Source organism: Phascolarctos cinereus, unplaced genomic scaffold, assembly GCF_003287225.1.
Source record: "Phascolarctos cinereus isolate Bilbo 61053 unplaced genomic scaffold, phaCin_HiC Scaffold_5;HRSCAF=322, whole genome shotgun sequence".
Lineage (NCBI taxonomy): Eukaryota > Metazoa > Chordata > Mammalia > Diprotodontia > Phascolarctidae > Phascolarctos > Phascolarctos cinereus.
Window position 1 is genome coordinate 451747313 of NW_027555958.1, and position 25781 is coordinate 451773093.

The window sequence follows — 25781 nt, forward strand, 5'->3', positions numbered from 1 at the left end:
TCCTATTCTTTTCTTTAAAAAATATTGTTTGTTATGTGTGGTGGCTCTTTGGGAAGATGGAGAGGGACGAATACCAGGGGACATTTTATTGATGTCCACAACAATAACAAAAGATCAATAAAAATTATTTTACACAAAACCAAAACAGACCACTATCACAGACAGACATGGTACCCTCAATCACCTGGGCATAAAAACTGGTACACAGAAGTTTAAAAACAATGTTATTCAGAGATAACATTTCAAAATACAGAGAACTAACAAAAAAATCCAAATCACGTGGGAACAAGTTGAGGCACACATCATTCTCATTATCCTGTATTCTAGTGGAGCCGTCCTGTATGTGAACCTATAGAATACAAGCCTACATCTTCATACTTTTTATTCAATTACAAAATGTAGGTCTTTAGCCACTCAAGCAATGGTGTGCTGAACAATGAATAGAAAAGAACAAGAGAAGGATAGCAACTTTCTCCAGGACAGTTTCCTGCTGAACTCCATTGAAAAAGATGAGAAAAATGAGATAAACAACATAAAATAACCCTAATGTTCATACACAGGTCCTATCACAATTCTTCTCTGTTCTACAAGCTGGTGACTCCATACAGCCTCTAAAATAAAAACCAAACTCAAGGAATCAGAGAATTTCAGAAATCAAACTTCAATGACCACCTAATTCAACACATAGCTAAAAGAAACCTTCCAGACAACATACCCAACAAGGTGTCCTCCAGTGTACACTTGAAGCAGCCAATTAGAACGACTTTAGTCATTGCCAAGTTCCTCCTGAAACTTGGTTTGGTTCTTCAAACCAAATCAGCAACATCCACCCACTCCCTGCTCCGGATTCTGCCCCTTGAGACCAAAAGGAACAAGTGGTATCCTGCCATCATCTTGACCAGTGCCCTTGACCTATCCTCAGGTGACAGAGACTTCCCTTCACTATCTTATCAATGCCCTTCCAAAAAATATGGTGGACAGAATTGAACACAATACTCCCGATGTGATCTGATTAGGGATGAAGATAGCAGGACTATGGCCATGTAGCCCAAGATCACAATGCTAATTTGTACTGAGCTTGCAACTCATCTGATTGTAGCAAACCATTCCAGACTTATTTGACTTTACTTCCTTTCACGATCTCTACGTTTTAGCCAACTTCGTCCATCTATTGCTCCCTAACAACAGTTGGCAACAGTGATGGCGGTAAGACTGGCTTCTTGAGATTGAATTCTGAGACTGGATATTGGTGTGGATACCACAGAGATCTCATAATTTCTTGCCTCTGTAGGGCAGCAGTAGACACGTGGCAACCACAGCAAAATATAAATGTTTTGCAAGCTTGCAACTAAATAATTATAGGAATTTAACACATAATATCAAAACAGACAACTATTAAAATAATAATCCAAGTTACTATCTCATGGTGCAATTTCAACAGAGAAAACTCCAAAAACTAGGAATCAAATACTCAGATTGCTAATGTTTCTGCCAAGCCCCTCTAATGTGCTGTCCAATATCAATACCATTTCTGATTCACTTTTACAAGATTGTGAACCTAAGTGACTAGAAGGCTGGTGGCAAAATCAATACTAATGGAAGAGGGATGGATTTGGGAAGAAAGATAATCAACTAGAAAGCACTAGCTGTCTTGAACTTTTTAAGTTTGATGCTTTTCTTTATTCAGACATCCTCCAAGCCCTCATTCCCTCTTCAACAATAACTTCCTCACTGGTCTCTCCACATGCATCTTCTACATCGCTACCAAATGAACATTCCTTAAGTACAGGTTTGACTATGTCACTCCCCTGATCAATAATCTGCAGTGGCTCTCAACTGCCTCCATTATGACAGTGGCTTGACTCCACTTTTTCCAAGTCAATTATGCACTCTTTTTCATTCACATTCTATATGCTAGGCAAATTGGCCTATTTCCATCTGTGGCTTAACCATAACATCACTATGTGACTCTGGGCTCTTCACTCTAGGCCTGAATTACACCCCGTGCAAAATGAGGGCTTGCACCGCATGGTAACAAAATTCCTTTCTAGTTCCAACATCCAATATTCTAAGGTCTCTCATAATTCTGAAATTCTCTGTTCTAAGATCCACTCCAGAGCTGGAATGGGCTTTAGAACACCTCTGACATTCTGCTTATGTTCTAGCATCCTGACGTTCTATATCCTATGGTAATAATACCAATCAATAACTATTTCTTAAGCACATACCATGTCCTCAGTAATGTTCAAAGAACTGAGGATACAAAGACCAAAAAACAAATCCAGAAAACACAAAAATTAGGTTTCCAATGTTCTCTCCCCACAACAATCGTGTGAAATAGGGAATGTGCATGATTATCCCCCTTCTGCATTTGAGGAAACAGAGCCAGAGACATTATGAGACTTCCCAATGGTCACACAGCTAGCAAGTGTCCAACAGGAATTCTAACCCATGTCTCTTGACTCTAATGTTTCCACTACACCATGTGCCCTCATGTTCTAAAGGTTCTTCCAGCTCTGAAATTGTTTCATATTTTAAGGTCCAAGTTTACTCTTACTTTCTACAGCTCTGAAACAAGCTTCCTTTTTTCCCTCTTAAGCAAAAGTTCCATGAACTTAAATTGGTTTCCTTTGTAATCGTTTGTATTTTACGTATTTATTTTATGTATTTGAAAACCTTATTCTGAGATGTCCATCAAATTGCCAAAGGAGTCTATGACAAAAAAAAAAAGTTAAGAACCCCTGGACTGTAATCTAATCTTTTGAAGTTTCTCTTCCAATTTTAATTTCTTTCTGCCTTAGAAAGTTCTCTATACTGTGCATATACTATAAGAAAATGAGAGATGGAAAAAAGTCCAACTTAATGCCAAAATATTCACAAAAGCACTCTGTAATACTAAAGAAATACTATGGATGTCTACCAACTAGAAAAGAATTTTTTTTAAAAAACCTATAGTAGATAAATGTAATGGAATATCATTGTTCAGTGAGAAGTATCAAGTATGGGCAATTTGGAGCTATCTGAAAAGATCTGTATGAAATGATGTAGAGAAAAATAATCATAATCAAAAGAATAAACTACAGCAATGTAAACGAAAATGACATTAAAAGAATGCCAAACTCTGATTGATGGCAAAACTGATCCATATCCAGGAAAAGAAATAATGAAATGTTATCCTCCCACAATGCCTTGGAGGTAGGTAACTGCTAGGAATAAATACCATAGACCTTGTTAGATAGAGTCTTTGGCCTAAGGCAAGAATCAATCTGGAAAATGCTGGAGGTCAACCCTAAAAGTCTGGAAACCACACGATTAAACATGATTTTTTTTTTCAGGTCTTAACCTCTGACATATATAGATAGTCTGTGTCACCCTGGGCCACAGAGCTCTAGACAACTGTCTAGAACTGTCCATTGGAAAGAAGGTGCTGTCCTGCATTGATAAAGGAAATCTCCTCATCTAGGGGTTTCCAACACTAGGAAAATCAAACATCTAGTCCCTAGCCTTATTTGAAAGACAGTAAATGGGAGATTAAAGAGCAGAGATGGTCAGAAGAGGATCCTCAGGATGACAGATGGTAAACAAAGCAGTGGCGAAACACGAGAACAATAAGGTAAAGGTGTACCAACTGCTACCAGGACTTGGGATTCATAACAAATTTCAATCGGAAACAAGGTAAGAATTCTGAATAGTTAAGATTCCGAATAGTTAAATGAAATACGTGGAGCACAGTGACTGGAACACAGTAAGCCTTAGCACATGTTTTCTCTATCTATCCATCCACCTCTCTGTGGGATTCCTGGTCCATAAAGCTCAAATTGTGCCGTTCTTTGTGATGCCGCTCCTGATGCCATTACATGCTAACAGAGGGAGTTTCTTGGCTTTGTATGTATTTGTTATACACTTATGTATGTCCCTCCAATTTGCACACAAACTCCTTCAGATCAGGAAGCATTTCATTCTTTGTAGCACCAGTGCCTCAAACAGGGAGTGGCACATAGGAAGGGCGAACAGATTGCTGATTAACTGATCTTGTTCACTATACCTACAACCTAACCATGTTCCCCATTTTGTAACTTTGAAACTAATTTTATCGTGCCCAAGTGTAAGACTTTACATTTATGCTTACTGCAGACTTGCGTAATCTTTTTGGATCCATTGTCTAGCTCGTCGGCTGCCTCTCCCAGCTTTGCTGCATCTGCATATTCGACGAGGGCACCATCTAGGCCACTATCCAAACCACCGATAAAAATGGAAAACTGCCCCAGGACAAAACAAAAACCCAGGGGGCACTTCAGGGGAGATCTGCCAGCAATGACAATGAACTCCCAACGCTTCTGATTCCTGCCAATCAACAAGTTTCAAATCCGCCTACTTGTATTATCACAGTAGGTAGTGCAGTGGATAGAATGCTGGGGCTCAAAATCCAGCCTCGGACATTCACTAGTTACATGACCCTGGGCAAGTCACTTAAGTACTGTTTGTCTCATGTCCTCAACTATAAAAAGAGGTGATAAGAGCACCTACCTCCTCAGGTTGTGGTGAGAATCAAATGAGATATTTGCAAAGCAAACTGTCCAGTACATTGTAGGTACTTAACAAATGCTTGTTTCCTCTCCTTCCTTATGATCCAGCCTATGTCTCTCCAGATTTTCCACAAGGACAAGATATTTTATCAACTGAACTGTTAAAAAGCAATTAATCAATGAGCATTTATTAAGTACCTACTATATTCCAGACACTATGCTAGGCACTGGGGACACAAATAAAGGTAAATTATATTTATAACATTCTCCTCACCTATCAGTTTAGTAACCTTGTCTAAAAACGAAAAGGGGTTAGTCTATTTGACACTGTTCTTTAATATTTCTTGTTGTCTCATGGAGTCACTGATTTCTATTCGACCCATTCTAATTTTCTGGGAGTTGGTTGCTTGCGTAAGGTTTTGCGCCTCTTGTGCCAAACTGTTAATTCTCTTTCTAACTCGTATGTCCATAACTCTGATTTCTTTTGGTCGGATTGTATGCCCAAGCTGTACTTTTCTTTGAGGGTCTGCTTGCATACGCTCTAGAGTCCTTCTCTTCTTCTGGAGTCATGTCTTCTTGAGCACCCCTGTCATCATCCCAGGTTTTTACGGCGGGGTTCTTTATTTCGTTGGCTCATTCTTCCAGCCCACTTCCTGACTCTGAACTTGATGTCAGAGCCAAGCTCTGCACGCTTCTGGAGGAGCGCTGAGTACAGCATTACTCTAGCATCTCAAGGACAGGCAGGCATCCTACAAGCTATCAATGTTCCCAAATGTTCTGACCCAGAGCAAAGTCTGATTGCTGCTCCCCTGGCCTGAGTTTGGGTCTGAGTCTGAGCAACACTGAACTGCTGCTAGACTCGGCTACTATCAGCCAGCCAGGAAGCTTCGCTGGCTCAGAGGGGCAGAACTACAGGTTTCCCTTTGGTCTGGAGGCTGGAACTGAAGCCTCGCTCTGCTCCTAGAGTCTCAGCCACAAAGCTGCTATTTGCTTCTGGACTTGCACCTCCCTCAAGGTGCAACCAAGGGCTTGCCAGTGTTCCTCACCTACTCAGAGGCAGGTCCTTCTCCCATTCTGCCCTGGAACTGGGATTCAGAACTGAGTAGTGAGTGAGAAAACTGCCAGTCGGCAACTATTCCTGCACTGAGAACAAGGTTAAGTCTCTCTATACTGGCTTTGGGGTCTTCCTGCCACAGTTCACAGTATCTCTCTGGGGTCAAATCCTCTGACTGATATGCTCCCAGTCAGTCCCCATCATCTGAAGGCCTCTCTGTCTGCCTCCCTGTACCAATCTGGGCTGGAAAAAATGACTCCTTGTAATGTAACTCTTACTGGGATTTCCCCAGAATTCCGCCTGGTGTGTTTTCTAGAACTGTCTGGAGGAGCTGAAAGACTGTTCACTGTACCCCCCTACTGCTTCCTGATCGTGGCTCTGCCTCCTAGTGCAGTTGACTGTTGAGAGCTTACCTTGTGGTCTGCGACATTGATGGAGCTCTGAATTGTTCCCAAAGGTATCTTTGCTGATTCTCTAGAATATTCCAAGTAAACCACCATATCATCATCAAACAGGGTGAGTTTTATCTCCTCTTTAATTATCTTTATGCCTTTGATTTCTCTCCTATCTTACTGCTATCGCTAGTATCTCCAGAACTACATCAACTAATTGTGGGAAGAGTGGGTATCTACACAAAACAAATGTTATTCCTAGCACATCTTGCCAGCCTTGGCTTGTGCTGAGTTTTATCACCCCTGACAGTATTTTTCACGTGACCATGCCATGTTTTTATATTCATTCTGTAATCTGTCCCTGCTTCCATCTTCCCTATATGTCATTCTGTCTTTTCCCATCCCTTTTAAGTTTAAAGTAAAAAAGCCCTAGGTTACAATCCCTGCTCTGCTGCTTACTAGTCACGTGACCTTGAACAAGTCATTTAATCCATGTCAGCCTCAGCTCCCTCATCTGTAAAGTAAGAGCTCTGGACTGGAAAACTTCTAATGTCTACCTTAACTCTGAAGACTACGGCCCTACGACCTTTTGATTTTGACAAGGAAGTTAAGCATCAGAAACGGAGAGCGTGAAAACCAACAAATAAGGATGATATACTTTGTAGTGCTGACCCTTTAGCCAACAGCAAAATCTGTGACTCTCTGGCCTTATCTCCACCTCCTGCCTTCCTTGGATTCCTTTAGGTCTCAGTTTCTACGAGAAGTTTTTCCCAGTCCTCCTTAATCTTAGTGCCTTCCCGCTAATATAGTCCCCGATTTATCCCGTATGTGTCTTGTTGTATGCGTTTTGGGCATGGTGTTTCCCCCTCGAGACTGTGAACTTCTCCTGGCGGGGGCTTTTTTCTTCCTTTCTTTCTTCAATGCTCACCACAGTGCCTAGCCTAGCATATAGTAATATATTAAGAAAGGCTTGCTGACTTGTAGAACTCCATTAGGAAAGAAAGATTCCCCTCTTTAAAATCTAACTTACGGGTCAAGGAGCACAAGATAGAATATTAGTGCTGTAAGGGAATTTAAGAGATGTTCTAGTCCAATCCCCTTTAGCTCAGAGATTTTTCCAGATAATGACACTGACACCCCAGGAAGTAAAGCCGATTGCCCGGATGTGGCATTGTCATTTGTTGCCGATAGGCCAGAGGGAAAATCTCACCTCTGATACTACCTTTTTTTGGGGGAGGGGAGGGGCGGGGAGATGATGCCATTAATCTCTGAGCCTCAGTTTCCTTATCTATAAAATGGGAAAAAATATTTGCACTACTCTCTTCACAGGGTTTTATTACTGTACAAAACAAATTATTAAAAATTCGTAAAAATTATAAATTTTATTTTATTATGTATTTTAATGACATAATAAAAATAACATCTACATAAACTCAACCAACAAATGACTTAGTCGTGTGGATACTGTGTCCTGAAAAAAAAAAAAAGAGAGAAAAGTTTATAATAGCAATTTAGAATCAGGTCAATGCCACCAGAAATTATGGAAAAGTTAACAGTAAGGATCCTGGACTTATTGATCAAGTTTAGACTATGCATGAAAAGAACAGCAACACAGATTTACAAGACATCATTGAAGGCTAGAAAAAAATCAATCCTTACTAAATGCTTAGAAAGACATAATCAAATATTCAGAATTATATAACAAAAGAAGCTCACTATCCTTTATAAACAGACAACAAAGCTCCACACTACAAAAGTAACCCCTTTAGAATATTATTGAGAATTCAACAAATGAATCTGTACTGGAACCATGCCATTATCTTAAAACTGTTGCTCCCAACCATACAGACATATTCTTAAAACTTAATAATGTGATGTCACCATGGCAAAAACTAATGATCTCTAAAAACATGTGAAATATAAATTTTTAAAAAATAAGGCCCTAGAGGGGAAAAAATTAATATTGGAACAAAATGAGGTATATTATTCCCATTATCTCCAAAGATAACTGTCCCAAAGATGCTTTCAGGAGGGAAGAAAAAGGGGGGAGGAGGCAGTGGGGCAGAAGGGAGGAGAGGTATGGGAAGGGAGGGAGAAGGATGAAGACGGAAAGAGAAAGTAAGAAGAAGGAAGAAGAGTGAGAGAAGAGGGGGCAGTAGGGCAGGAGGGAGTGAAGAAGGTGGGGAGAAGGAAGGGTAACAAGATCGAGAAAGGGGAGAGAGGAGAGAGGAGAGAAGAGGTAGAAGGAAAAGGAGAATGGCATGGGGCAAAGTGGTTCAAAGGCCAAACTGGAGGTCAAGAAGACCTAGGCTCAAGTCCTGCTACTGGTACTTCCACGTCACTTACAGACTATAAGTTACAGAAGAACTGATGTTCAGCACTGGTAGAAGAGGAACTATGAGTTCCCCGAAACTGCCAGAATCATGAAAAAGTAAATGAAAATTTATAGTTACTCTATTTCCCTAAAATTCCACTGTGAATCCTTAATATGTAAGAGTAATCCTGGACTTGCAAAGGCTTTGCCAAAAGAGTGCAAACGGATAATTCCTACTAAGCTGAGGTTGTCTGTAAGGTCCAGGCAAATGAGCTCTGCATATTTCTTGACCAAAAATAAGCACCACTTATCATAAAACCTTTGGCCAATGGGTAATGAATTTCTTAGTCATGATACCCCCTAAAGATCACCTAACTAAATCATGAAGGACCATAATCTATATCAGTACAGAAATTAAAGTATAACTGTTACACTACATAAAGGCACAAAATATTGTATAGAGATGTCAAACTCAAATAGAAACAAGGCCATTAAACCATATATAAGGATCTCTGCTGGCCACATAGTGACTGAGAAAAGCACATGGTAGCATTTGTATTCACAGCCTCCATGTACTTAACTCACTGTAAGCCCTTAATATATGCTCATTCATTCATTCATGCATTCATAAAGCCCAGAGCGGGGAATAACTTGACCAAGGCCAAAGAAGTAGTAAATAACAGTTGTCCTTCTGACTTCAAGTCTAAGGCTGCTTCCCGTAGACCACTGTGGAGTCCAATCTATCAGTTCTTGCTAAAGCTTCTGAATTACTTCATTTTTAAAGCTTCCAATCGCTATTTTAAATTCCTATCTTAAGCTAACCCATTTGTCTGGGAATTTGAAGTTAATGGCCTAATTCTCCCTCAGAGAATTAGGCTCCTGATGAAACCATTAGGCAAGGAAAAACAAGTCTCTCCACCTCCACCAGGCCATTCAATAACCATAAGGGCTGATGGGAGGGAGGAGAGGGGCAGCGTCACACTTAATGCACAAAGACCTCTTGGTGGTAAGAAAGTGGGGGCACTTCATTGAAAGGAATCTGCATTGTTTAACCTGCTGTGGGGCAACTATGCATTTCTTCCTGGCCACCATACAAGGAAAACAGAATGAAATAAGTTCATTTCTGTAGTAACCAAATTCCTACTATTATTTTTGTAAACAAGTAATAAAGAAATAACATCCTGCTGCGTACCTAGGAGACACGTGTTGCTTGCATTAGTTTATAATACTGACACCCACACTAACCAAACATTCCACCTATGGCAGGCAGGCAGGCCCATATACTCCTCAAGTTCATATACAAGCCCAAATCTACAGTACTTTGTTATACAAGAAAGTCTGGCATGCCCTGATTTCAGGGTCAGTTCATATTTACAAAAACAGCTATTTCTTGGAGTAGTTCTTTGGGTGGGAAGTGCTTTTAAAGGCTTCAACAAAGGTTCATACAATTATGAAATGTGCCCCAAAAGCTCATAGGGGATCATCTAGTCAAATCCTGTTGTTTCAGTAAAGGAAATTAAGGCCCAGAGAAGGGAAAGAGCTTGCCCAAGGTCACACAGACCCCAGGGTTGGAGCTCACACAAGAACTGGAGGTTCTCAAGCTAACCCAGACTTGTTGCCACCGCACCATCTCAATGTTGATTTAAAGCAAGGTTGGACAAAGAAATAATTAATTGCACATGACTTGAAACAGCATATTCTAAGTTACTGCTTGGAAGGTAAGGAAACGTACAGGCTCTCATAAGACAGATTTTGATATTCAAAGAGCCCAGTCTGATCAGGGAAAAGAATACTGTTATTTGGAGTCAGAAACAACTTTAGTACAAAACCTAGCCCAGGGAGTGAGTGACCTGCTCTTTGGCAAGTTTTCTCTTACACTTTCACAGATAGGAGAAGTAGACTGTGATGCTCACTACCTGACAGGCCCTTCTATCTACTTCCATGTGTCCATGAAACAACTTAATTCAGAAAGAGATAGAAAGGGAAGAGAGAAAAGTAAGAGAATCATGACTAATCCTGCTATTAAAAAAAGGAAATAGAGATAGGGATAATCAGTCAGGCAACCAGCATTTTAAGTGCCTACTATGTGCCAGGCATTGTGCTAAGCACTTGGGGACAGGGATAGGTATTAGACCCGGGACTTCAATGGTAATGGGAATTCCTTGGTGAGGAATATTCCTCTACCAATGAAGGAAATAAATATTTATAAAACTCTTACAAGGTGCGAGGCATCGCACCAAAAGCTTTCTACAAAAATTGTATTATTTGGTCCTCACAACAATCCAGAGAGACAGATGTTTTTACATATGAGGAAACTGAGGTAAACAGAGGTTAAGTGCTTGCCCAAGATAACAAAGATAATAAGTGTTTAAGTCTGTATCTGAACTCAGGTCTTCCTGACTCTAGGTCTGGCACTCAATCCCCTGTGTCACCAGTTGCATCATTGACAGATTTTAGATTTCCGGAAATATGCTGAGTCCCTGGATCAAGAAGAATTCAGGGCTAGAGATAAGGAGAAATAATTTAATTCAAGTCAATAAATATTCATTAATTATTGTGCCTATCATGTGCCAGGCACACTGCTAAGAGCTGGGGATAGCAATAAGAAAAAGAAAGCTGGGGCAGCTAGGTGACGCAGTGGATAGAGCTTGGGCCTTGGAGTCAGGAGGACCTGAGTTCAAATCCAGCCTCAGACACATGACACTTACTAGCTGTGTGACCCTGGGCAAGTCACTTAACCCCGACTGCCTTACCAAAAAAGAAAAGAAAAAAGGCAAAAGAAAGCTAGTCCCCAGCCTTCTATAAAGGAAGGTTTGGGGAAGAGTTTAGGAGTCTGAAGGAGGTGGGAAGGCATTGAATATTCAAAACAAGGTCAATCAGGATGATGAGAGTTCAGGAGGAAAAACCAGAAGGAAGCATCATAAAGTAAAGAGCACTGGAATCAGAGGACCTGGGTTCCAATCAGCCTCTGACATCTAATACCAGGGTGTGGCCCTGGGCAGCTCACTTAATCTCTCTTGGTCTCAAGAGTATACAAACTCCCCAATCATTCAAGTACAACTGGCTTTCCCTTTTTCCTATTGTCACTTTCCCGTACAACTCTCAGAACTACCCTACTTGTCTGTGTTTCTTTCTGGTTATCCGTTTAGTTTCTTCTCTGAACTTTAAAAATGGCCCTCTTTCCCTTGCTTCTGTTTTGCTCCCTCCACTCTTGGCTAGCCCCCCCCCCATTCCCAGCTGAAAAAGCAAAAAGGAAAGCAAAAGCCTTGTGACAAATAGACAAAGTCAAGGGCAGCCGGGTGGTGCAGTGGATAGAGCACCGGCCCTGGAGTCAGGAGGACCTGAGTTCAAATCCAGCCTCAGACACATGACATGTCCTAGCTGTGTGACCCTGGGCAAGTCACTTAACCCCACTGCCTAGCCAAAAAAAAAAAGTCATTTAACCTCTCCAGCACTTGCTTTTTCATCCATAACAATGAGGCTAGCAACACCTATAGTAGCCACGTCCCACCATTCCTCTGTTCATAAATTCAAGTCGAAATGAACCGTGAAGATCATAGGACATCACTGTGTACTGTAAAGCATTATGTGAGACTTAACTTTAAAGAGCTATATAAATCTCAACTATCCTCATTATTATTACAAATATTATTCTACTGTCAACTTGAAGAAAATAAACAAAAAGAACCGAAAGAGGAAAGTGTCAAACTGAGGAAGCTACGAATAGGATGTAGAGAGAGTGTAGAGTAGAGCAGAAGAAAGAGTAGAAGCAGAGGAAGGAGCACTGGTCTCAGAGTCACATCTTGGAACATACCACATTACGTAGCCTTGGGAGGCGGGGGGAGCAACGTGAACATCTCCCTCTTTACGACTGCCAACTTCCCCCCTTTGTAAAACAAGGGAATGAGACTTGATCTCTAAGATCCCTTCTAGTTATAACAAGCAATGGATCGATTTAAATTTCTCAGTTTTACTTGCAATTTTAAGGGAAAATACAGAAGAAAATGATACTATGATTCAGCAATCCATTAAGAACAGGACTGCTGTGGAACTGGAGAAGCACAAAAATAGGTGCTTAAAAGCCACACATTTTCTCATTTCCAAGCACAGTCTATGTTTTGTCAGCTTCACTATGTTTTGTCAGCTTCATGTTGGGATGAATTTCTGCGAGGAATTGCCAGTCATCATATGTGCAGATGTGCAAAGCCACTCTATACCTTCCATTACATTTGGCTTTTAAGTACTGCCTGCAAAAGCTAAATATTGTATATGAGTATAGAAACCTATTCTAAAAACCAAAGCAACAGACAGAAAACTTCTTTTTTATAATGCTTATAAATGAAAGGTTCACGTTGACTCTTGACATTGATTCCAAACATCAAGATATTTTCCTCTTGGATTTTTATTTTAAGAAATATTTTCTGAAAAAAAATCAGTACTAAAGTTACAGGCAATACTTAATACAAAATCCAATAAGCATCATTAACTATCTATTGTGTGCAGAGGCCTGTACAGGGTAAGAAACAAATACAAATAAAATGCTGCCCTTGCTCTCAACACAGGCTAACTCTAAGGTAGGCCATTAATCACTGCATTAAAAGTGCTATGAACTTAGGGCTCTATGAGACCCAATGGAACTTCAGCTGAAAGAGAAAAGAAAGGCTTCAAGGTGTGCTGGTATTCACATATAGAAAAGGTTGGGAGTATATTCACCAACTTCCAAGTTAAGTGACTTTAAAGATTAGCATTCTTAAAATAATAGTAAGGGTCAAGTTTAGCTGCCCAACCCCCAAGAAAGATAAATGAATTGTGATACAATAATGTACTGGAATATTACTATGTATAAAAGATAAACATATGAATACAAAGAATCAGAGGAAGATCTGCATGAACTAATGCAGAGTTAAATAATCAGAACAAGAAAAACACACTGTTGCACAGTAACTGCAACAATGTAAATGGGAAGAATAAACACCCTAAGACAAGAATTCTGCAAACTGATAAAGAAAAAGTTTTGACTCCAAAGAAAGAAACCTCCCCTTGCTCCTTTGCAGAGGTGTGGAATATTGCATACAATGCTGTCAGATGTTTTTGATGTAATGATCTAGGGGTTTTTTTCTTTTTCTTCTTTTTCTTTTAAAAAATGTGGGAGAGTAAGGATATGGATATAAGAAAAAAAACTATGAGATGTAAAAACAAGAGACATAATTTTTTTGGATACAGCCAATTCAGAAATTTGTTTTATTTGACCATACGTGTTTTTAACAATCATTTTGTTTTTCTTTTTCAAGGGGCAGGGTGGATTTTCAGTGATTCAAATAACTTTTTTAATTTAAAAATAAATCATTCTATTAATAAAAACTTACTAAGCTCTCCTACTATGTTCAATACTATGTGGAGGGAATAGAAAGAAAGGCAAATGATGGTTCCTGCTCTTAAGGAGCTACTAGTCTAATGTGGGAGACAACATACAAATAACCATGTACAAATAACTTTTATACAGAATAAATTGTAGATAATTAACAAAGAGAAGGCACTAGAATTATGAGGGATCAGGAAAGGCTTTCTGCACTTGCTGGGATCTTAGCGGAGATCTGAAGGAAGCCAGGTGGCAAAGACAGCCTTCCAGGAATGGGAAACAACCAGCAAAAATGCCCAAAATTGGGAGATGGGAGTATTATCTATCTTATTTGAGGAACAACAAGGAGGTCAGTGTCATCTACAGAGGCCAATGACAAAAAAAAAGGCCCCTCCATACACCAAAAAGAGTATGTCCCTTTTTTTTTGACAGCAAATAAGTGTAAACATGATATCCAATGACTGGGGAATGGTACATGAATGTAACAATACTACTGCACTGTAAGAAGTAAGGAATACGATGAAACAGAAAAATATGGAAATTCTTATATAAACGGATACAAAATTACATAAGAACTAGCAAAATAATATATTCAATGGCTACAAAAATGTAAGTGGAAAGAACAAAACAACTGAAGCACTACTGAATAATTACCATGATCAAGCTCACTTCCCCAAAAAAATTATGAGAAGGCACTTCTTCCTCTTCTTTACAGAGGTGGGGGGAAAGAGGCACATGTTCGTTTTTTGATATGCTGGGTTTTTCCTGCAGAACTACATACAGATGATCTGTGGTATACTGTAATGACAATTTCAGTTCCATTTTTTATCTATGTTCAATTAATCAATGAGCATTTATTAAGTACTTCATATCATGCACTGGTGGGAACAGTCCAGGGTTGCGATTTAAGGGATGAGTGGTAACAGTTAAACTCAAAGCCAACATAGAAAAGAACTGTTTAACGACAGGTTCAATTGGGAAGAGAGAAAGGAAGGCAAAGCAGGGGGAATGGTTTAAGAAAGTCTTGAGGCGCAGTGGCTAGGTGGCACAGTGGATAGAGCACCGGCCCTGGTGTCAGGAGGACCTGAGTTCAAATCCGACCTCAGACACATAATACTCACTAGCTGTGTGACCCTGGGCAAGTCACTTAACCCCATTGCCTAGCACCCCCCCCAAAAAAAAGAAAGTCTCAAGAGTCAGGGATGTCACAGTTCGCAAGAGGTGAAGCCTAGGAAAAGGAGGGATGCTCATTTCAAAGTGCACCACATCATGGGTTCTGCACTGAATTCCTGGATTTTCTCACATGACTGTATTTTAATAACATACAGAGCTTCAAGAATTTGAAAATACATCACGTGCATAAGGGACTCCCACTGTCCCTGGATCCCAGCGGCAGAACAGGAACAAGAGACGGATGTAACAAAGAGGGAGATCTAGGGCCGGTGCGTCAGGCTCCTAACAGTCAGAGATGCCCCCAAGTGGGACGGGCTGCCTCAGGAAGGAGGCAGTCCCCTGCACTGGTCCTCCCTCATGAGAAGCTCCCAAAGCAAGAAGGACGCCCTCCTTTTTGTCAGCTGTGTAGAGCAGGGACTGCTGCCGAAGGCTGGGCTGGGCAAGGCAGCTTCTCCAGTCCCTGCCGGCGCTCTGTGACTCCGAGCAGGACAGATTCTGGTTGTTCAGTCTGTAAAAGCCTTCTAATAACAAGGGCCGAAGAAAGAGAAGCAGCAGGATGTAGTGTAAGGCAAAACAGACTTAGAATCAGAGGAGCTGCATTAGAATCCTGGCTCTGCCTTTGACCACTTGGGTAACTTTGGGGGCAGCTAGCACAGAGCGCCAGGCCTGACATCAGGAAGACTCATCTCCCTGAGCTCAAATCCAGCCTCAGGACACTTACAAGCTTTGTGACCCTGAGCAAGTCACTTCACGCTGTCTGCCTCAGTTTCCTCATCTGTCAAAGGAGCTGGAGAAGGATATGGCAAACCATTCCAGTATCTTTGTCAAGAAAACCCCAGATGGGGCCACAGAGAGTCAAGCACTCCTGAAATGGACGCACAACAATAAACCTTTTTGGCAAGTCATCTCACGGCTCTTTGACTCATTTTCCTCATCTGTCAGACTAGGGAGTTGGAGAGAGGATTTCTCAGAGCTACAAAACAAGGGTTTTTAGAAACAATGGCCATTTCTAAACAATTACATGGACTAACAATGAAGAATAAGAAATGTGTTTTTGGATATGGCCTTAAATGTGCTTCAGTGATACAGGAATGATGTATTTCTTTCTTTTCTTTTTTTTTTCTGGGTGGAGGGAGGTGAAAGGGAAGGGGGGAAAATGAATGTTTTATAACTGAAAATAATATTTTAAAATATTTTAAAAATTCAAGGCTCCAAGTTTAGTTTTTGTCTCGACGCCATCATATAAATATAAGCAATTCTCACTTTATCACAACATGCTCTTAAAAACTATGTCCATAATGATAACACAAATTCCATTTTCCTATCAGAGAGGTGTTGTAATTGTTACAATTGGTTTGTATTCATCCCACACCAAGCACATAGCATCAAGTAAATCACAGATATGATTAACGATATGTGACCAAAAAAAAGAGTACAAACTACATCCATAAACATTTAAAATAGAAAAATTATGTTTCCAGTCATAAAATTTTACATCTGGAAGGGAACTAAAAATAACTATGTCTCAACCCCTCATTTGACAGAAGAGGGACTAAGTCACAATGCAGGGATGCACTTTGCCCAAGATGCTTTTAATCAAACAAACAACATTTATTAAGCACTCTTCTATCTGCCACGCATCACACTTGGCCCTAAGGATACAAAGGAAAAGCAAAAACAGTAGCTATTCTCAAGAAGATGACGCTCTAATGAAGACATGTAAATGAACACGTACTTAACCAAAGGAGAAGACAGGGCCACCTCAGAGGAGCTACTTAGTGGAAGAAGCAAGACACCCAGTCCCAAGGCTTGTTCCACCGTACCACACTGCTTCAAAAAAAAAAACTAGATAAAACCTGCGCTCAGTGCATATTAATTTTGTTTTCTTTCTTAGAATTTAGAAACCCTTTGCAGGGAAGAGAAAAGGGTATGCTTTGTATGGCAGCAACATCTAGAGTAAAGAGGACTACTTTGGATTCAGATTTGAGGTCTGGCTCTGTTAGTTCCTAGCTGTGGAGTCTTGGGAAAGTTGAGTGACTGAACCTCAGTTTTTTTCATCTGCAAAATGGGGATAACAGTACTTGTAACATCAAATTCCCATGGTTGTGCTAAGGAAAGAACACTGTAAACTTTCAAGTACTATACAAACGGGTGTTACGACCTTGGACAGAGTCCTCTCCCCTCTCTAAGTCTGTTCTCTGGTTACTCATCTCTAAACTGAGGGAGCAGGCTAGCTGATTTCTAAGGTCTCATGGACCTTAGATTCTATGATCTCCATTGTTACCATCAGGTTCTTTTTAAAAACAAAAGGCTTTATAAAGAATTTGAGATGGCTTCTTTTTCTATCAGTAAGTTTTCTTGTGACAAGTAAGTTGGCCAATTAAGCAGGATTTTCCTGAATCTTCTCTTATTCTTATTCTCTCCAAAAAACTACTAAATACAAAGGAAAAGAAGTGACAGAGCACATTTCAAAAGAGCCTGAGTAGAAGGAAGCTAGCAGGGGAAGAGAACAAAACCACTCTTCACTATGCAAATGGGGAAACTCTAATCCAGGAAGAAGGAACTTTCTCAGTGCCCACCAAGTCAGCGAAGAATACAGATAGGGTTAGAACTCAGGTCTGGGGCTCAATCCACAACACCAGGCAGGTATATGTTTTTGGATTAACAAGGAGGGTTGTTCAGGGTGTGTGTGTGTGTGCACGCGCGCACGCGCACGAGCGTGCACACGTATGTACACACACGCACATTTGTCTATGTATATGCGCATGACCGATTTTGCAAAGATACCCACTTCACCCTGCCAAGACAGGTATATGCTACAATAACCCAACAATGAGTGAAGAAATATAGGTGTCAATTAAATAGCTTTGAATGAGCAGAGAAATTAAAAACAATGTATCAAAAAGCGTAGCCTGGAAGACTATGCTATCTTTGAAAGAGCAGCGCTATGTTCAACAAAATTAACAGAAATAAGCTTTGGCTTTCATTCACAAAAATTCATTCAGAAAAATTGATGTCTACGAGGACACATGACTCAGTGTCTGCTTTAGATCAACAATGGAAGGAAGTGTAAAGAAAGTAAAGAACTTTCATTCTCTGTTTCAGGGAGGCCTTCCAGAAGAACAACTATGCTTTGGGTGAATTTTTTCAAATCTCCAGGACAGACTTTGCTCTCCTCTAATGAAGTCTTTGTTTATGGTCTCAAGAACAACATAGTATGGCCACCTACTTTAGGTTGGCAATTCCATCATTAAATATGGTAACAAATATGCAACTGACAAGAAGAAAGCCTTGTACCCCCTGGTGGTTAAATCTGAGGGACAATAAGCTATAAATCAGACACTCATAAAAACTTGTGATCTACACACTTGGCTTAGCCACTGGCTAAAAAGACATGGATATGCTTCTGGATAAATCCAAGACGTGTTACGTCTCTATATAGGAATCCAAATCTCTAAAATGTGTTGTGGGGGCTTTTATTTCTTTAAATTTACCATATACTATACCTTCCCATATCGCTTTGTGAAATGGAAATATGAGGGACAGTCAGAAGATCTTAACATCCAAGTGTTGCCAAGATATTGTGGAAACAGTAGAAGCACTTACCACCAAGTCCCAGTTATTCTGTTCAAGCAACGTAATGGCTTCATCAATGTTTTCAATGCCAGTACATGCCTGAAAAATGAAATAAACAAGAAGAATATTCAGATGAGGATGAGACAACAACTTAGCTTTTAAAGCATAACAATGAGATTGTCAATTCTAACCAGCGTCCAACATATCTAAGTGACTGGATCTGTGAGACACTTAAAGAACAAAATCTGCACAAAATGTAGGCAGCTAGGTGGCTTAATGATTCCAGCACTGCACCGGGAGTCAGGAAAACTTGAGTTCAAATCCAGACTCAGAAACTTACTAGCTGTATGAACCTGGACAGGTCACTTTATCTGTCTGCTTCAGTTAACTCATCTACAAAATAGGGTTAATGATAATACCAATTTCACAGGGTTATGGTAAGGATCAAACTATGACATAACAAACATGTAAAGTACTTTGCAAACCTTAAAATGATATGTAAATACACACTGTTGTTATTGTTGTTGTAGTTGTTACTACTAAATCTGAGATGGAAACACCCCAATCTATCATCCTCTCTGTGGAAAAGGGTGAATTGAAAACCCCAGGAATAAGGAGCTGCACAACGGCAGGTCACACACTGGGCCAAACACAGAAGGATACCTTGAATGCTAGCCTCCTGAATCTGAGTCCAGGGCTCTTTTCTTTGTACCATACTACCTCTAGTATGTGAACAAAATTCACTGTTCATCTAGTATGCAATGTCTGAAGACACGTTTTTTAAAAGATCATTTACCAAAGAGATAAAAATTCACTGGGCCTCACTTCACTATTTATTCTTCTTGTGGCAGCAAGGTAAACTTTATCATATAGCTGACATTTATACAGGCTTTAAAGAATTAAATGATTTTTCAATATCTTATCTCATTTTAATAATAATATTCATATAGCATTCTAAAGTTTGCAGAGCATTTCTCAAACACCGCATTTTAATCATCACAATATTCTTAAGAAGTTGGTGCTATAATTATCCCCACAGTACAGGAAAATGAAGCATGCAGAGGTTAAGTCACTTGCCCAAGGTCAGAAAACTAATAAGTTTCTGAGGCCTGATTTGAATTCAGGGCTTCTTGATTTCAGTTTGATACTCACTGCCCTCCTATGCGGTAAAGAGGTCAGAGATTATCTCCCACACTTATAGAGGAAAAAACTGAGCTCAAGGCATGAGAAAAGACTTGCCCTGGTTACACAGCCAGTAAGTCTGAAGCAAGATTCAATACTAGCTCTTCCTGACTCCTAGTCCAGAATTCTATCCCCCCTACCAGAGAGACAAACATTTGTATATCTTTTGATTGCCTACTATGTGTAAATCTGGTACTATGGAACCTCACAGATTTTTCATCTTTAAACATGATATGCACACAATCTGAGAAATATTAGCTCATTTCAGGGCTAAGAAAGCAAGGATTAAGTTCTTATTTACTTTAAATGCTTCATTTCAGTCAGCCAAAAGCTACCTTCTCACTGCTCCATCCCACTCCCCAATTGAGAACACAAGAAAAACAAAACCCATTACAAACATGTATAGTCAATCAAAACAAATTTTCACATTGGCAATGTCCAAAAAAAAATTGCCTCATTCTGCATTCTGAGTCTTTCACCTTTCTGTCAAGAGGTAGGTACCATGTTTCATCACTAGTCCTCTGAAAGTATGGTCATTAATTTCACTGACAATAATATTCCATCCCATTTATATATAATAATTGTTCACTGGTTCCCAAATTTATGGACACCCTTCAGATTCTCTGCTACTTCAAAAAGTTATAAATATTTTTGTATATCCTTAAAAATTTATTTTGCTTAGGATCATCCCTCCCTTAACCTACCTTACCTCCAATTTTCACTATTCTCCTTCCCTTTCTCCTCTTTCCCTAGGGACATGATTTTGAAAGCCAAAAGCCAAAACAGGTTTGGGATGGAAATGAAGACCAGCCTGGGCCCATTCTCAAAATGGAGATTCCAGGAGGAACTCATCAATATGAAAAGAGGACAGGCCACAAAGAGATATTCCAGGTTGAGAAGGCCACAGGAATGGTTCAGTGTCCTGGAGAGAGATCTCAGGCACTGAGGTAAGTTCCAGGACGAGACAGCATGGTTTGGAAATTAATACTGATTTTGGTTATCAATATTTCTGTGGTCCAATGCCCATTTTGACTGTCAATTACTTGCTTAAATCACTCAGAATTTAGTTTTTTCAACTGTCATATCTTTTTCATCATTATTATTCATTCTCCTTGCTTTTATTAATTCTAATCAAAGCTCTGACATAGCAGTGGTCTTATAGTGCACAGATGCAGAGCTAACTCAGGGATGGATATCATGCACAACCATGGCAGGTCTTTTCCTGTATGTTAAAATGTGACCTATTTCAGTTTTTGTGATTTTATTTTGTGCTCAATATGCCCAGTACTTACCAATTCTTTTCTCAAAGAAAGCCTCCATGATATAGAGGTGTGATGTTCTCTGTGTAATCTATAAATCTTTATGCTCTTCCTCACCCTCTCTCTTTCCCTTCTACCTTCTCTCCCTTTTTTGTGAGCCATGCTTTCCCATATATTTTTAAAATGTAAATAAATTTTCCTTCTTATAAACTTGACAAAAATCAAATATAAACATTTCCCTACATGAAGTTAGAAAGAGAACTGTATATGAAGCCAATAATCTCCACTATGTATAATTTTTTTTGCGTATTTCAAATTTAACATGGTAGTTCAACACTTCCCTGATTGTCTTTGACCTTTCTGTTCTCTTCAGTATATATTTTTTAAATGATTCTTTGAAGGTCTTTTATTTTCTTCTTTCTTTTTTAAAAGTATGAAATTATTTTCACTCCCCTTTCCTCCCTTCACTCGTCCACTCCCTCTCTCCTCCAAAAAAAAAAAATTCCCTTGAAAGTAGAGTGACACCAAACAAATCCACACATTGGTCAGTCTACTATGCCTCTGCTCCATCACTCTCTGCCACAAGGTTTTCCCATTTAATTTTCCCTATTCTCCCCTTTCCCTACCTTTGTAATGAGGCCGCCAAGTATCAAAGTACATGCCGATTTAATATTAAGTCTACAAGTTCTTCACAGATTTTCCAGCGCTGGTACAGAGCTGCCATTATTTTGATGCTTCTCATGAGCACACTCACATATAACAACCAAACACAGGATAAAGTAATATTTCTTGTTGTTGCCTTTGGGCGTATGATAAAATCCAACCCACTAACCTTTTCTTTGCCTCTCCCAAGAGTAACAAACCCATGCTTCCATTTAGCTTCAACCTTATTCTTTCTTCTAGTTCCCCTCTAGTTTTGCTTATAGCAAAAATCATCAAGAATGAGACAATTCAGCTCCTCCAGCAATACGTTCATCTAATGATTTGACAAGATCTCAAAGTTAAAATAGTAATAGTCAGATGGTTTAAAAAAAATACCAAGCAATTCTTATTGTAACCTAACTCACTTCCCCCAATATTTTCTACAATCACTACAGTAGCAAGTGGGGACCACACACGGTTATTTTCTTTGTTTCATAGGCTCCCAAAACCAAAAATTATGCATCGAATTTACAGCCCCTTGATAATGCTCACTCTCATATTCAGCTTCATTGGTTCTCAAATATAGATCCAGTCTGTTGTCGGGGGCCATTATCAATGTTATTTAACAACCTTTAAAATGTTAGCGGTAACAAAACAAGAGAAAAAAATCAAAGGCATAAACATCAACAAAAAGTATATAAAACTATCCATTTTTTTTGATGACATGACAGTTTAATTAATTAATTAATTTGTAAGTGTCCAGCCTATGAAAGTCATGGGTAGTCAAAGATAGCGTAGTATAGTGGATAGAGCCCCAGACTTGAGGTCAGGAAAGCCTGGGCTCAAATCCAGCCTTGGCCACTTACTAGCCATGTGACCCTGGGCAAGTCACTTAAATTCTCTGTGGTACAATTTCTTCATCTATAAAAGGAGAAAATGATAGACAGAGAGATAGACAGATAAACAGATGTGTAAGGACCAACTTCACCTTACAAGGTGTTTTTTTTTAATCAAATGAGAAAATATATGTAACGTGGTTTTCAGACCTTGAACTACCGTATAAATGGCAGCTACAATTATTTTAGTGGGTTTCCCCTTACTAGAGGTCTTCTAAGGCTGATAACTTGTCAGATACATTATGGGGGGAATTCTTTTTCAGGTATGGGTTCCACCAAATGACTTCTGAGGCGCTTTTTAACTCTCAAATTTTGTGATTATGAAATAGACTAGATCTAGCTATATGATATTACTCCTTCTTTTATTCAATCCACTTTCCACACAAGCAGCCTTAAGAACTTTCCTAATATACCACTATGACCATATCATTCCTCTATTAAAAAACCTTGAGTGGCTCCACAGTGCAAAATCAAGCTTAATCTCCTGGCCCTGGCATCTAAGCCCTGCCAAAGTCTATTCCCAATCTGCTTAACTGATTCATACTATTCACTCCCCCTTTACAAAATGAGTGTTCCAAACTTTACTATTATGTGATTCTGTTCTGCATCACCCTCCCTCATCTCTGTACCTTTAGTCAAGTCCAACATTTAGAGAAAGATGCCTCCTTTGTGATAAGCTTCACTGACCTTCCACTTCACACTACCCAAGGAGATAGCAATCATACTTCTCGTAGTGCCATGATATATGACACATGCCCATTAAGTGCTACCTTGCTGTTCAGTTATTTCAGTAGTATTGTCCACCACCTCTCCTGCAGACTATAAATTTCCTGAGGTCAGGATCTATAATTTTTCCTTTACATATACCCAGCCCCTTCACTGAGGCCTTGTATACTATACTGAAGCTGAAGTGAAGGACATTTTATGTTAAATTACTAGCTCACCAAAGTAAGTATTTCATTATGTAACTAAATAATAAACCTGTTAAGACTTCTTTCTTGGCTTTCCCACCACAGAACTGTAATAGTTACATATTATATAAAGTGTGGGGCTAAGTACATGTTTTATAGTTACAATATTCCCTTTTCATATCAATATGCAACAGTATGTTTTCAGAGTGTCCCGCTTTCTAGAGCTAAAATTCTTCTTCCTTGCAGGTCCTGTGTCTTCCTGCTACCACCACCTACACCACCCTCAGCCCAAGTCTTATTGTTGTTTACCACTACTACCCTAGAGGGCTGCTCTAAGATGATGCACCTGTGGTAAGAAATCTTTTAAAACAAAAGGAAGTGAAGCATTGTTAATGCTAAAACACCAATCTCACACCACCTATATCTCTGGAATTAAAGACTGCTCATTGCCAATTCACACATAATTAGTTTATTGAATGATACACCTAAGAACTTATAGACTATGCATTAATCTACTAACCAGAACTAACAGCCCAAGTTAATTACACAACTGAAATTAGTTGAAGCAGCATAAACATTTTCAGGACAGGTAGAGAAGGACCAAACAGGCCACTGCGGGATCGGTACAAAGTCAGAAAATTCAGGCATTTCAGAAAGACAGACATACTGGCATTCCTTCCGGGCTTCTCCCCAGGCAGTTTCTTTCCCTATCATTCCAAGCACAGGAGATAAGACAAAGAAATTAACTACTACAGCTTAGTATATGAGAACCAAAGAGTCCTCCTTATTCAGGATAATAAGGCCAATTGAGTACAAAGGGAATCAACCTTTTTTTCCCCCTAGGTATGATGCCTGAGAAAATTACTAATCTGTTCTATTCAACCTGAAAAAAATATCATTTTGGCACAACTTCTGAGCAACCTGAGCCAACTCCAATCCATGTTGTCAAAGGAGACAAGATAACCTGGACAATTAAGATCCACAGATATTTCCAAGACTTCATTTCAGTTAATAAGTTTACCCTCTCTCCATTCATCTGTCAAACCTTTACTTCCAGCTGGTAATTTGATCTTAACACCTAAGGGTTATTACATGTTATTACATGTGCTTGGCACATAGTAAGTGTTTAATAAATGCTCTGCTGACTGAATGATAACAGAGAATAGGATAATTAGAGTACTTAAAAAACCAGCATTCGTAAAGAACTTTACAATGTATAAAGCATTCCTCTAATAACCACCTTTTAAGTAAGGCAGCACAAACATTATCTCTATTTTATAGGCAGGGAAGTTAAGGCTTAGAGAGAGAATATTAGTAGGCCAGGGTCACCCATCTAGCAAACATAATGATATAACATTCATATGTTACATTTCCATAGCACATTCAAGGCATATCAAGTGTTTTCCTCACAATAGGCCCCTGACGCCTTTATTCATCAAGAAAGAATACACCCACAACATACCCAGGCACAGTATTTAGTATTTAGGGAATAAAGGAAAAAAATCAAATAGTCCTTGACTTTAAGGAGGTTATATTCCATCAAGGGAGACATGTACACATGAGTACATACAAACTAAATATTGGATAATGGGGACAGGGATCAGCAGCTGGGAGTAACAGGAAAGGCCTCAGAGAAAGGGCAGCGTATAAAGTGCATTCTCAAGGAAAGTAACCATTCTAAAGCATGGCAGTAATGAGGAAGCACATTCTGGAAACAGCACCAAAAGTAGACCGTCACAAGGAAGGGCAAAAGAGTCAGTCTGGCTGAACTGTGAGTGCATGAGAGTAATGTATAATACGCTAAGCTACTGGAAAAGTTGTGGCCACCTCGATCTCCTGATAAGACGCAGTCTTCTTTCCGTTGCCCCACAGCTATCAAACAGTCCGGAAGCTGAATGTGTTTATCCAAAGGCATTTTCCCTGCCACCTTCAGGAGCGCTGCAGCGACACGCCTCACTCTTCCAACAAATATAAGTACTGTTGCCGTTGTTCAGTCGTGTCCAACTCCTCATGGCCCTATTGGGGGTTTTCTTGGCAGAGACACTGAAGGCCCTTTCCTTCTCCAGCTCATTTTTACAGATGAAGAACTGAGAGAAGAAAGGTTAAGTGATTTGCCCTGGGTCACACAGCTAGTAAGTGTCTGAGGCTGGATCTGAACTCATAAAGGTGGGTCTTCATGACTCCCAAGCCCGGTGCTCTCTATCCACTGTACCACCTAGCTGCCCCAAAATAAATATAAGAAGAAACAGGGAAACAAAATGACTTAAGAAGGCTGCACCCTGTACTGGATCCTCTGCCCTCCTATATAATCTAGTCTTGTCTGCAAAAGAAACTTTTAACCCACTTTAGTTCTTTTTTATAATGTTGTTGCTTGTTATACATATTGTTCTATTTCTGTTCACTTAACTCTGCATTGATTCACACATCTTCCAGTTTTTTCTGAAAACATCTAGCTCATCATTTCTTATGGTACCATAGCCAAGGCACTTATATGCTA

General features: G+C 39.6%; 1 protein-coding gene across 2 annotated transcripts in view; it reads right to left on the reverse strand.

Annotated features, from left to right (window-relative positions):
- Window positions 1-25781, reverse strand: part of FAF1 (Fas associated factor 1) — a 415784-nt gene that overhangs the window by 329311 nt on the left and 60692 nt on the right. For both annotated transcript variants that reach the window (XM_020987731.2, XM_020987730.2), the window contains exon 2: window positions 18425-18493. In XM_020987731.2, coding sequence (XP_020843390.1) covers window positions 18425-18493 — 69 coding nt within the window. The remainder of the gene's footprint in view (window positions 1-18424; window positions 18494-25781) is intronic.